Source organism: Melospiza georgiana, chromosome 5 (assembly GCF_028018845.1).
Source record: "Melospiza georgiana isolate bMelGeo1 chromosome 5, bMelGeo1.pri, whole genome shotgun sequence".
NCBI classification, from domain to species: Eukaryota; Metazoa; Chordata; class Aves; order Passeriformes; family Passerellidae; genus Melospiza; species Melospiza georgiana.
The window spans coordinates 22,629,796-22,641,381 of record NC_080434.1 but is presented as its reverse complement, the minus strand read 5'-3'; the positions used below and the strand labels follow the sequence as shown (position 1 = coordinate 22,641,381).

Below are 11,586 nucleotides of genomic sequence, written 5' to 3'. Positions count from 1 at the left end.
TTCCTTCCAACAAATCCTCTTTACTGTGATTTTGTGAAAGGAAAATGGCCCAAAACACTAAGGAAGTTGTTCATCTGCAAATTGTTTCTCTTGCAGAAGGCATCAGAACACAGGTCAGAGGGCTCGCCAAAGGAGCATCAACTCATAGCAAACTCATAGCAGAACAGAAAAACAAGAGACTGTGGCCCAGATCCTGGTGAGAAGGGTGCACATGCTGCCCACCTATAAAAAATGAGAGCTGGGGAGCAACAGTGAGCCTGGGGATCAACCAACAAAGACTGAGCTGAAAAAGCCAAAGGTTTAAGGACAATTCAGCTCCTGCACCTGCCTTGGAAGGGAAGTCAAGGAAGGCCACATGGAAAAGGTGAAGAACGACAAACTAAACACAACTGATTACACCTAAAGATGGCATGGGAAGGAGAAAAGCTGAGACCTACCTTTAAGAGCCATTTTAGCCCTCTGAGGTAAGTTAAAGGTGTGGAGAAAGGGCAGAGCTGAAAGCCCCAGTCCAATTCTCCAGAAGTTGAAAGCAAAATTTCCATTAGCATTGGCATCTCCACATTAAGAGAAGGTGGGGCTTACACGAGCAAAATGCACACAGATGTTGAAAGCTACAATGTCCTCTGGTCTCCAGTTTTGACTGAAATGCTGGTTTGCAAACTGCCTGGTTACCTCTTACAAGGAAGAGAACTTTTTGGGCTGGCTGTCTGGTGGTAAATCAAAACCTAACTCACTGGTCAGGGAACTATAAGCAAAAAGTGACAAGGCTGTGGAAATGTCAAATGGAAAAAAAGGTCAGATGAAATTTTCTTTTCATTTTGACCGATGACATTTTCAGTTACCTTCAAAGGTGCAATCTGGAAAGCCTTGGGGAAAGCAAAACTAAAAGCACAAAAGAGAACAAGCTAACTTCAGTCTCGGGAAGCATATGGAATGGTAATGTGTACGTGGGCAGGGGCATGCATGTGTGCACCACAGCAACAACCAGGGCCTTGCTGGGAACCTGGAGTGGACAGGTTGGGGCAGACAAGCCTTTCTGTGCCAGACATAAATGACAGCCCAGTCAGGTGGTAAAACTACTGCAATCCTATGTGCTGTCATGTACCAAAGCCACAATTTTCAGTGAACAGAACAAAATACGTTTGCAGTGACAACCATTTTTGGTTTGCTCCTTTTGCAAAGCTCCCATCTCACCCGTTTTGTGAGGGCTGTAGAGGGACAAGTGTTCCCTGGCCAGCCACCGAGGACTGCACTGCCCTGCCCAGGCAGCGGTGGTGGCAGGAGCAGCAAAGGCAGCAAACTGCAGCACACAGGATCTCAACTTCACCACTCCACTGCCCTGCACTGCCCCATGGAACACAGGCTTCCCTGGCTGCAGCAGTGCCTGGGAATGTCCATGGAGATCTGCCAAGTGCATCTCACACAGAAGTGACCCAGCAGAGGGCTGGGCTGGCAGCAGCCCTGGCACAGCAAGCATTGCTGGAGCTGGTGGGTTTCAGTGAGACCTGCAGATCTGTGGGGAACTTCTGGCTCTTAGAATGCTACAAAACAAAGCAAAAATTATGGAGGCCCACCTTGGATGCATAAATCAGGTGGAGGATGTCAGTGCCTCCACATGCTTGCACCATCTCTGGTTCACAGCCACCCCAGGACAGCTTCTTGGAGCAACCTGTCACGCCAGGGTCAGACACTTGGTAGGTGAAGATCAGCAGAGTGTCACCAGTTCATGCTGCCTTGGCACTGGCCATGGAGCACAGCAATGCTAACAAGAGGTGAGCAGCCTCTGTGGGCTGGCAGAGGACTCTGGAGGAGGAGTATGATGACAAATGGAAGGACAGACAGCATAGAGAGGGACATGTCTTAAAAAGACCTTCAGGGAGGGGACAACAGGTTCCATAAAACCAGAAATTATTCATTCTGCTGCTGACAATATTAGAAATAAAGTAATAATGGCAATAATAATAGTCATTATAATCCTTGCACTAGATACTAATCAGTAAATAACTATCATAGCAACTTCTCTTTTACATTTTTTTCTGGGTTTCTCCCCCTCCCCTCCAACCACTCTGAATTGCATATCTGGCCCCTCATATAGCAAAGGGGTGGAAAGGGTGTGAATTGAAAATTAACTCAGATCCTTCATTCCCCACTGTCCAAGAGCTATTCTCCACAAAAGGCTCAGTGGGACTGTCTTGGGGAAGAAAGGGAACATTTCGTGTGTTCCTGCTTATCAGCCAGAGTACCTGCTTTCCAGATGCACACCCTGATTTTCTTGGTTTGTTTTTTTTTTTTTTTTTACAAGTAGGTCTAGGAAACAGAACAATGACAGGAGGATCATTGTGAGACAACCAATGTGCAGAATTGTAGCCAAAATCTGAATTCACCAGAAACCAATAAGCTGAAATAGCCACAACCAACTGTCCATAGTCTTGTCTACAATGGCTTTAAACAAAAAAATATAAAGAGCCATGGACAGTTTCCTTACCCCTGTCCAGAATTTGATGTAAACAACATCCATAGAAACTGGGATTGTTAAGAAAGTTTATCCATATATCTGGATAGCAATAAAAAGCGTTTCCTAGGAAACTGTAAAAACCTGTACCAAGCAGTGTACAGCCAAGCCGAGAGGAACATTAGGTTGATTTATATTTTCAAGGTACAACTTTGCATGATCTCTTTCTGATCCTGTGATAATGTACAAGGAGAGCACGTGTGAAGGTCAGGGCTGGTTTTTTTCTGTTTGTTTGCTTGCTTTCTTCTCTGAAATGTCTCTTGTGTTCACTCATTGGTCTGGGTTTTCATTTCAATTCTCCTTTGCAATAACAGGGCATTACCGCTCCCCGCGTCTGTCCTTCCTGGTCATGCCAAGGCTGCATCAGTAATTTCCTTCTGCTGCCAAAGAAACAACTGTTTCGTGTCTTCCCATTTCTTCCAGAACTGCTGCCAGCATGCTCAGGTTGCCATCAGGGAAATTCTGGGCTTCCCAGAGATCCAGGATCACCCCGGTGGGACTTGATTTCGTAGCAAAATAATTTAAGTACCTGCAATGAGCCAAAAGGAAACTTGCTGGTTTTGAGCTGCATGGAAATGACTTCAATTCATATGATTTCAACCCACCCCTGTTGCTGGTGCTGTCAAGGTGCTCATCCCCTGTGTAGTCAGCATGACCAGCGTGTCCATGTGCTTTCAGTGGGACTTGCAGCAGGATGTTTTTGCACATATCCCCCGCATCCCTAGGAGCTCCCCTGCCTGACCACACATGGGCAGCCCTGCTCACCTGTCCAGTTTCAGCTTGTGGGCCAGCATGCGCCAGTCGTGGCCCCTGGTCTGGGGAGCGTCCAGGCTGCTGCACAGCTTCTGCCTTATCGGGTGGGGGATGCTGAAAGCGCTGGGCCCCACGATGGTGGTGATGGTGCCCGCTGAGTCCATGGGAGGGTAATCAACACCAGTAGGCTCCTGAGATTGGAAAGACAGAAAAAAAGCCTGAACAACCCATCAGTTTTGTTACTGAGTGAAAAGACAATGGTAGAACTACATCCTCTGAGACACAGGGCTTTAACTTGCAGCCCTCTGCTAATCTAGTAAACACTAACATAAACATGTTAATCCACTGAAAAGCAGAAGTATTTATAATTAGCTTTGGGTAGAAAAAAATTTTTTTTCCTCCTCTTTTTTTTTTTTTTTTTTTTTTTGAGGATAAATATTACTATAGCTGGACAAAATGGCCATCTTAATTAATCACTTACAGGAAATAATGAAGATCAGTCACTTGGACACATTTCAGAGCAAAGTGCTACTACCAGAGCAGGGCTGGGCTTTCCTGGCATGGCTGACAAGACCCGCTTCCCAGCATCTTCCCAAGCCCCAGTGTCCCACCAAGCCAGGACCAGGCCTGTAAAGCCACAGCTCTGAAGTTTAACTCCAGGTGAATTCTTCCTGGAGCTGTTCCATACACCTTGGCGTGGCTGCTGGTGAACCAGAAGAGCTTGCTAAAGACTCCAGTGGATAGCACCAGCTGGAACCACACGTTGGGCACCAGCTGATCTTTATTTTTCCACAAGGAGCAGTTTATTACAGGTGAAGGGAGCAGGACAAAAAACCCTCCAGCTCCCTTGTGCAAGGGGTTTTGTTCAGACATTAGTCAGGGGGTGCACACAAATAGCTAACTAATGGGGAATCCTTGAGGGAGGAAGAGGCATCAAGTGTCTGGGGCAAATTGGGTAGGAGGGTGGAGAGGATGGGTCACATGGGCCAATGGGGCTTTAAGGAATAGAGGAATTCCAAAGTGGTGTTGCAGACAGAGATTGGCCTGAGGTTTAAGTGGCAGAGAAGGTTTGGGAATCAAGGGCTGGGTTGCCTTGACAGGCAGGGAAAGAGCTGGAACAAGGGGTGGGGAATGGCATGAGGAACAGCTTTGAGGGAGAGTAAAACCCAGGGGTAAACCAGCTCTGGGAGAACATGGGGGTACAAGGAAATGAAGCACTTAACAAGGAATCAATAAAATAAATTCCAACTGCAACACAGGCTCACACTATTGACATCCCTCTGGCAGTACCCAAGCTCTCTGAAGCCTCCAATACTTTGCAGACCTCAGACAAACAGTCAGTACCACCCCAGGCACAAGCTGAGCCCTCATCTGCTTGTGACTTTGACTCTGGAAATAGATGGAGAGCACGTGCTCAGAGCAGGGGGTGAGGTAGGGGGGTGGCAGGCATTGCCCCCTCTCCCCCAGACACCTGCTGTGCTCCAAGGCGGTGTGGCAGCAAGTGTTTCAAGGGAAAAGTCATCCCCAAAGCCAGCTTGTCCCCTGCAGGTGTGGTGTTGATGCTCTTTGATGCGGTCCTCCCAGCTGGAAGGGTCCTATGGCACCACTCTAACACCCCTGGGAATAACAGCAGTTGGCTCCTCTGGGCAAGGATTTTGTCTGCTCCTTGGCCTGGATGGATTTAGTGCCCAAAGGCTTGGTAGCTGGTGGGACAATGATAGCTGGTAAATTTGGATGGTTGGGTTTCTTTAGGAACACCGAGGTCCATGATGGAAAAAGCAGCAAACATGGCTGGTTCTGCCCTAATGCTGCTCAGTCTATTTCACAATTTGGTATTCTTTTTCTAGTAGAAATGGGGGAGCTGCTTCTCCTCCCCCTCTGCCAGATCACAGCCCCAGGCAGCCAGAAACACTCATGCTAAAGACTTGTCATTAAATATCAATTTGTTTTCTCCTCTGTGAACTGTCTTGCTGCTTTGTGTCAAACTGGCTGTTGGGAAGGAGCTGTAATACCTGAAACAGTCTTAAAGCCAGGCAGCTCCTGGCTGAAGTTGTAATCACAAACCCCTCAAGGATTTTGCTGGGGATGCTCACAGTCCTGTGCAATCTCTGGTTTACCAACCAAAAATGAATTTAGAGATGGAAAGGGAAGAGCCAGTGTCCATGAGCAATGCACAGAATGAAACCTTCTGGCTCCACTCTTTTATATACACCAATTATTTCTTTTCCACTGTGTAAATATGAACTTTTTTGGCTTTTTGTTTGTTTGTTTGTTTTAGGGTTTTTGGGTTGTTTTTGTTAAAAGGCATGGCATTTTAGGCAATCAGAGAAATTTCTAACTAAGGAAGATTTATACAACACTGTAATGTCCTCAGTTAACAAGTTGAATGTGGCATCTGTACTTGGGCGCCAAGGCTGTGGATCACAGACTGCCTGTCCCAACACCAGTAGCCAAAGCCTGGCAGCAGGTACTGCCCAGGAGCCAGGAAAATGATGTGCCTGACGCTAGTGCTGTGTGCAGGCTCACCCACACTGGGAGGTTGGAAGTGGCAGTGGGGTGGTGGCAGTGGCATTGCAGACAGATAATCCTTTCTTTATATTCTGGGCCAAAGGACACATGTGCTGCCCTGGCTCTCTAGGTGACCTGCAGCCCCAGGGGCTTCAGGATTGCTGCAGAAGGGCCCCAGGTATCTGTAGCATTGTCTGTGGCTCTTCTGTGTGAGTGTCAATGGTACAATATAAAAAGAGGGCTTCAAAAATGAATCAGGGGAGACCTTTATCACTATTTTCCTCCTGCTTTGCAAATGTGTGTGTTTTGGCACTCACTGCATTTGTATTTTGGAAGTCCCAGTGGTAGACACTGTATAAAGCCAGTATAAGACAGTTTAATCTGCAGAAGTTTTACATCCTTTGCTGTGGACTAAAAAGAAAGCCCATCAAGGGAGGATTCAGGAAACTGTGTTACTAAATTTTTATTGCAGGGTGACAGTGGCAGAGAGACAGATGCAGCAATAAGGAAAGATGCCAGCACAGTCCTGCAATGCCTAACCGCTGGCTGGATACCACTAGCCTAACCTCAGAAGAAAATGTAAGGAACCAGAGCTATGATTTCCTGATGCCTGGTCTGATGTCTTTATCACGCTTCTAGAGGCATACATTGGTTTCCAAGTTGCAGTTATTACCCTTTTAGGTGATTACCCTTTCATCAGATCTTTGAGTTATAGGATTTTCCCTAGTTGGCCCTATATCCCAGCTCTTAGCAGCCCAAGGTCCTCCTGTTCCTTGCTGGAGTTTGGGAATATCACAAGGTGTCAACAATAAGGGGCAATTTTGCAGGAGGCAGCCTTGATCACAGTGGTATTGTTCACTCCCTCTATTCATCCTTGATGGATAGGATCACAGCACTAGACAAGAATATTACCCTGTTCTGAATCTATTACCAGGCCCTATTACACACAACCAGCTGAAGATGATTATAGTGTATACTTGCATTTCATTAAAGTTACTTTCAGCTCTTACTCTTCTCTGTGAGGTTAAATTAGTGATTACCTCAATGCGGCACTTATTACAATAATTGTTTATGATGCTTGTTTTACCATCTGTCCTTAATACTGTGTAGTCCCCAGATGAATGTGTAACTTTACACCCACTAACCAAGCAGATGTTATGGGTAATGGTGCTCATTGTCAGAGCCCTACAGCACAAGCAACTTTCATCTCTGCTCTCGCAGCCCTTCCCCAAGCCAGCCAGCAGTAATTGCCACCTGACAGTCTGCTCCTCATAGCTGCCAAGGGTATCAGGGATAAAACCCACCAGCACATTCACTGAAGTCAATGCCACTTCACACCTGAATTTGTTGCTCCATCTCAGCCCCAAGCTTGACTGCCCCATGGAGCTAAAATTCTCCAGGTGCTACACAGCATTAGCAAACTCATGATAGTATTTCTTCTGGAAAATGTCAGCCATCAAAAAAAAAATTGCCAAAGACAAAAGTCAGGATTTGTAGTAGTAGCAAAATACAAGGAGAAAAGTTACTGCAACCAGACCATCTGATATTTCCTATTGCACAGCAGCTATTATGTTGGATCAGAGGGGAGTGGCTCTTGGAAGACACAACACTGACATTTTCCTATTCTCTTTTCTCTCTCTCTCCAGGGAACTATCAGACATACTGGGTCTCATGGACTGCCAAGGAAACAGGACCATAAGAGCTTCATGAGATGTTTCAGGGAGTGGTAGGCAAAGAGCTCCTCCAGATAGGCACAGAAAGGCAGCACTAGCAGACAGACCTCCCACCTTTGAAGGAGGGATGCATCCTTCCAGATGAGAGAAACTACGGAAAAATGCAACAGGAGAGACAAAGCAATGACTTAATGACTCTTTATGTCCATACCAGCAGTCAGGACCAAAATGGGGAGCACTAAAGAGGTCCCAGTGGGAAAGGTTTTACCTTCTTAGCCATCCCATATTCCCGCAGTTGGATGGAAAAGTACACAAGTGTCATTTACCTCTGAGACAGAACAGTTAAGCTGGAAGATCTGTCCTTCTCCTTCGACCTGTCGCACGCACAGTTTGCACACCAGCTCCTGGGTGTTCAGACTGAACCTTTCCAGTGTGAAGGTGCAGTGCAGGTTCCTCTGACATCCACTCCAGATGTGGTAAAAGGGAATTTCCTGCAGAAGAAAAGCAAAAAAGTATAGTCAGGGAGAGATGTGGAACCAAGACATGGATGCTATGTCACCAGGGACTGCAGGCTCCGTGCTAATGTGACTGCAAATGGCCCAGGGGAAAAAAATGTCCATGGAACTACAGTCTGACTCCTGGTGTTTTTTAAAAACACCTGTGTGTGACAGTATTTCTTTAAGCCTCACTGCTAGCGTCCAATGCGAATGTTATGCTATGCTCACCTGGTATTTAGCCAGCAGCTTGCTCTTCCAGAGGGAATGGGCAATGTCATGAATGGACAGACGGAGGTTGTGGGTGCTTCCCTTGAAATGCAAAGTTTTAGGCTCTTCCAAAAGCTGCCCACCCATCTGCTGCTCAAGCTGGAGGACTTCCTGCAGTATTGGGATAAAAAGAAGAAAGTGGTCAGGTTCCATCAACACAGCACACTGGTCTGCTGAGTCCAGTGTAGATGCTGTAACTTGTGTCATACAGATTAAAAAAATACACAGGCATTGCACAGAATTGTGTGTCCCTGTGAACTGGAACTGCATTAGTTGATCTGACTGTAACCCTTTCACCTCTTTCATCCAGCAGCAGCCCAGCAGGGAGACACAGTGTTCTCTCACATGTCCTGTAAGCAGAAGCTCAATTCTGCTATTCAGTGGAATGTGAAGCCTTTGCATGCAGTCACTGCTTGAGTATAGAAACAGATTATTCGCCATTGCTCAAATGGGACATCTGATGGTAGCTTTACTGTCTGGTTTTTGGAAACTCTGTTTGTGTAGGTCCTGCTGACACGGGACCTGTGCCTACCACTGGTCAGTCAGCTCATGGTCTGCTGCCCTGTGGCAGAGCAGTACAGGAGATAACAGATACCAGCCCTGACACTGGCCTGCAGGATGGCATGGAAGCAGCCCAAGAGACAGTGATGGAGCATTTTGTTCATACGAATACACAGGTTCAAGGCTACTGAAATATTGATCATGTGATTAAAAGCTACCAAGCCAAGAGTCTGGTCATTTTATGAAGCTAAATATAAGCTTGTTATTAATAAGACCACAGTGGAATGTTGTCTACCAACAGCGTAATTGTGGACATGGAAGAAGCAAGTATAAAGGCACTTCCATGAGCCCCATTAGAAACCAACATAGCCAATCTCAGTCACATTTAATTAAAGGAGTCAACCAGCCAACCAGTCTCATGTGGCTAATGACAGTCACACACAGTGGAGATGCTCAAGGAATACAGGAGCACACAAAGCTGGGATTCCGCCCCAGGCCAAATAAAGGAGCCCCCATTTTAGCTAAGCTGATCCTGACTACATTGAAGCAGGTAGTAAGCGTATAAGAAAAGCATCTGGCAGATTCTGAAGCTAAAACAATATTCTTTTATTGGCTATTAGAAGAAAAGAAACAAAATCAGGAAACCTTTCAGATTAAGGGTATGCCAATGAATCAGTTCCAGCTTCTTTCCAGTGCCACCTAATTACTTCATCAAGATGTCTAAAGACCAATCAATAGTAATTATCTGATTACTATAGATTTTCATTATGTTCCAATTACCTCCCTGGAATGTCCAGAAGATGACTTGTGGAGCTGTGTGAGCTAATTGTAGATGCCACCTCTCAGGCATGTGGTGCAGGTGTGCCAACAAACTGCTCCTGCCTGTGCTGCATCAGCTCTGGGAGCTACACTACTGTGGTGGAAAACTGCAGTGTGATGCTGCACCATCCCACCCACCAGATCTGTGTTTCTAGTTTCAACAACCCACTTCTGGTAGCCACCCTGGGCCACTGTAGCCCTTCCATCTGCTTTAACTGGAGGATGCCAAGCAGCCTGTCCTTCTCCCATGCCATTTAGCTAATTAATTCAGAATTAATTTGGAGCCATGACTTGCACAGCCCTTCAAACACAGTGGCTGGTTCCTGCCATACGGCCTTTTTTAGAGCAGTGCTTATCTTGCTGGCTGGCACCTCTGTGTCCTCCTGAACCAAAACCTGAGCTGCATATTGCTTGCCCCATGCTGAGGTGCCTGTGGTCACCCTGCCCACTGTCTCTCACCACCCTGCAAGGCAGGAGTTATTTCCTAGGAGAAGGAGCTCTGTAAAGCACCACTCCATCACCCGTGGCACCAGAACAGCCACAGCTTGGGACTCTTCATTAAAAGGGCACAAGCAAACAATGGTGTTCAGTCCAAGCTGTGCCTTTCTTCAATAAAAGGAAAAAAAAAAGCATTAAATAACAGAGAAGATCACAGGCCTGTTGTGCCTATTTTTGGGTGTTTTTTTGAAGACACCTGCTGTGCAGCACAAGACATGTTGGGGAATGTCACCCTGCTACAGCCTGAAGTCCTTCACATGCCCCCAGTGTGGGAGGCAGCTGTTGCCATGTAACTGGCTGTTCAGCCCCTGCCACACTGCCACACACAGGTCACATACCTTAATCTCAAAGGCACACATCAATAAAGAGCAAAGCAGATGGATTTCTTTATAGTTGTTGTGTTATTACTTTTTCCTTTTACTTTCTTTCCTTTTTTTTTAACCCTGGGCGTCCTCCACAAGGTGCAAAAATTAACCTTAAAAAGAGAGGCCAGCGCTCAAGGTCACAATTGCCCTCATCCTTGCCTAAAAGGCATTTTTGTGAACATCCCATCCAGGTGGTTCAGGACTCTGTGGTGCAAAGGATGCTGCATGTGTGATCAGCACCGAGCCCACGCTGCTCCACAGCAGCCAGGAGCTTCACTAAGCTGCTCCCACAATAACCAAGCCCTTATTGATGGGAAATCATTACACTTCCCTACTGTACTGCGGGTGCTGGCAGCTCAGCTGCGAGTGCTTACTCTGCATGATGGGAGGGAAAAGTCTGCTGGATAAACACTGCACTGAGCTTTATGCTGCAACTACTTGTCTTCCTTTGGTGGCTGTTAAAATACATTCAGCATATGGCACACTCATTCCTGGTTGTAAATAATAACAGAATGCATTTGGTTGTCTATTAAAAAATACACACAATCCCCTACAAAGGCTCTTCCAAAGCTCAGGCAATGCAACATGGGAATATTGCTCTCCCCTACCCTTGCTGTGCTTTGCCTAGAGCAGCCAGCCTCAAGACAGGGAGATGTTGCAGCTGGTGCCTCACCTGCTGCTTACAACTTTTCTTTCCTCTCTGAAATACTTCTAACATCAGCATCCGCTGGCCCAGCCCTGTCTGCACGCCTTGTCCCCACACCCAGTGGTAACTGCCCTGTGAATGCCTTCCCTTTGGCAATACAGCAATGCCAAGGATGTCCTCCCAGCACAGCAGGGGCTGCTGCAGTACCAGCTGCTGTGAAAGCACGTGCCAAATACCCCAACCTTTTTTCCTTCTATCTAAATAGTCATAGACTGAGTCTACACAATTCTGTCACACAGATTGAGTCTACTCAACACTGTCACACAGGGATGTTTAGTACACGCTGGTTTGTATGCACCAGTTCGTACATGCCTGGTCATACACACTGGGCCATAGCCAGCCCTTCCAACTACACCTATTTTACTAATCTACAGCTGCTCTACTAGGCTTCTTTTCCCTCAGTCTTCTCCTTCCTTACACTGCCAAAGAAGGGCAGTTCATGCATTCGTAAGAGTCTGTGGCCAGCAAGTAGATGTGCTTGTCCTCC

The 11,586-nt window shown here is 46.6% G+C and overlaps 1 protein-coding gene across 1 annotated transcript in view; it reads right to left on the bottom strand.

Moving 5' to 3' along the window:
- Nucleotides 1-551: 551 nt before the first annotated feature.
- Nucleotides 552-11,586, bottom strand: part of UNC5C (unc-5 netrin receptor C) — a 250,546-nt gene continuing 239,511 nt past the window's right edge. Inside the window, exons 13-16 of the mRNA XM_058023958.1 lie at nucleotides 8,172-8,321; nucleotides 7,773-7,937; nucleotides 3,278-3,456; nucleotides 552-3,041 (exon numbers count right to left, since the gene is read on the bottom strand). Of these exons, the coding sequence (XP_057879941.1) occupies nucleotides 2,876-3,041; nucleotides 3,278-3,456; nucleotides 7,773-7,937; nucleotides 8,172-8,321 (660 nt within the window). The 3' untranslated portion in view covers nucleotides 552-2,875. The remainder of the gene's footprint in view (nucleotides 3,042-3,277; nucleotides 3,457-7,772; nucleotides 7,938-8,171; nucleotides 8,322-11,586) is intronic.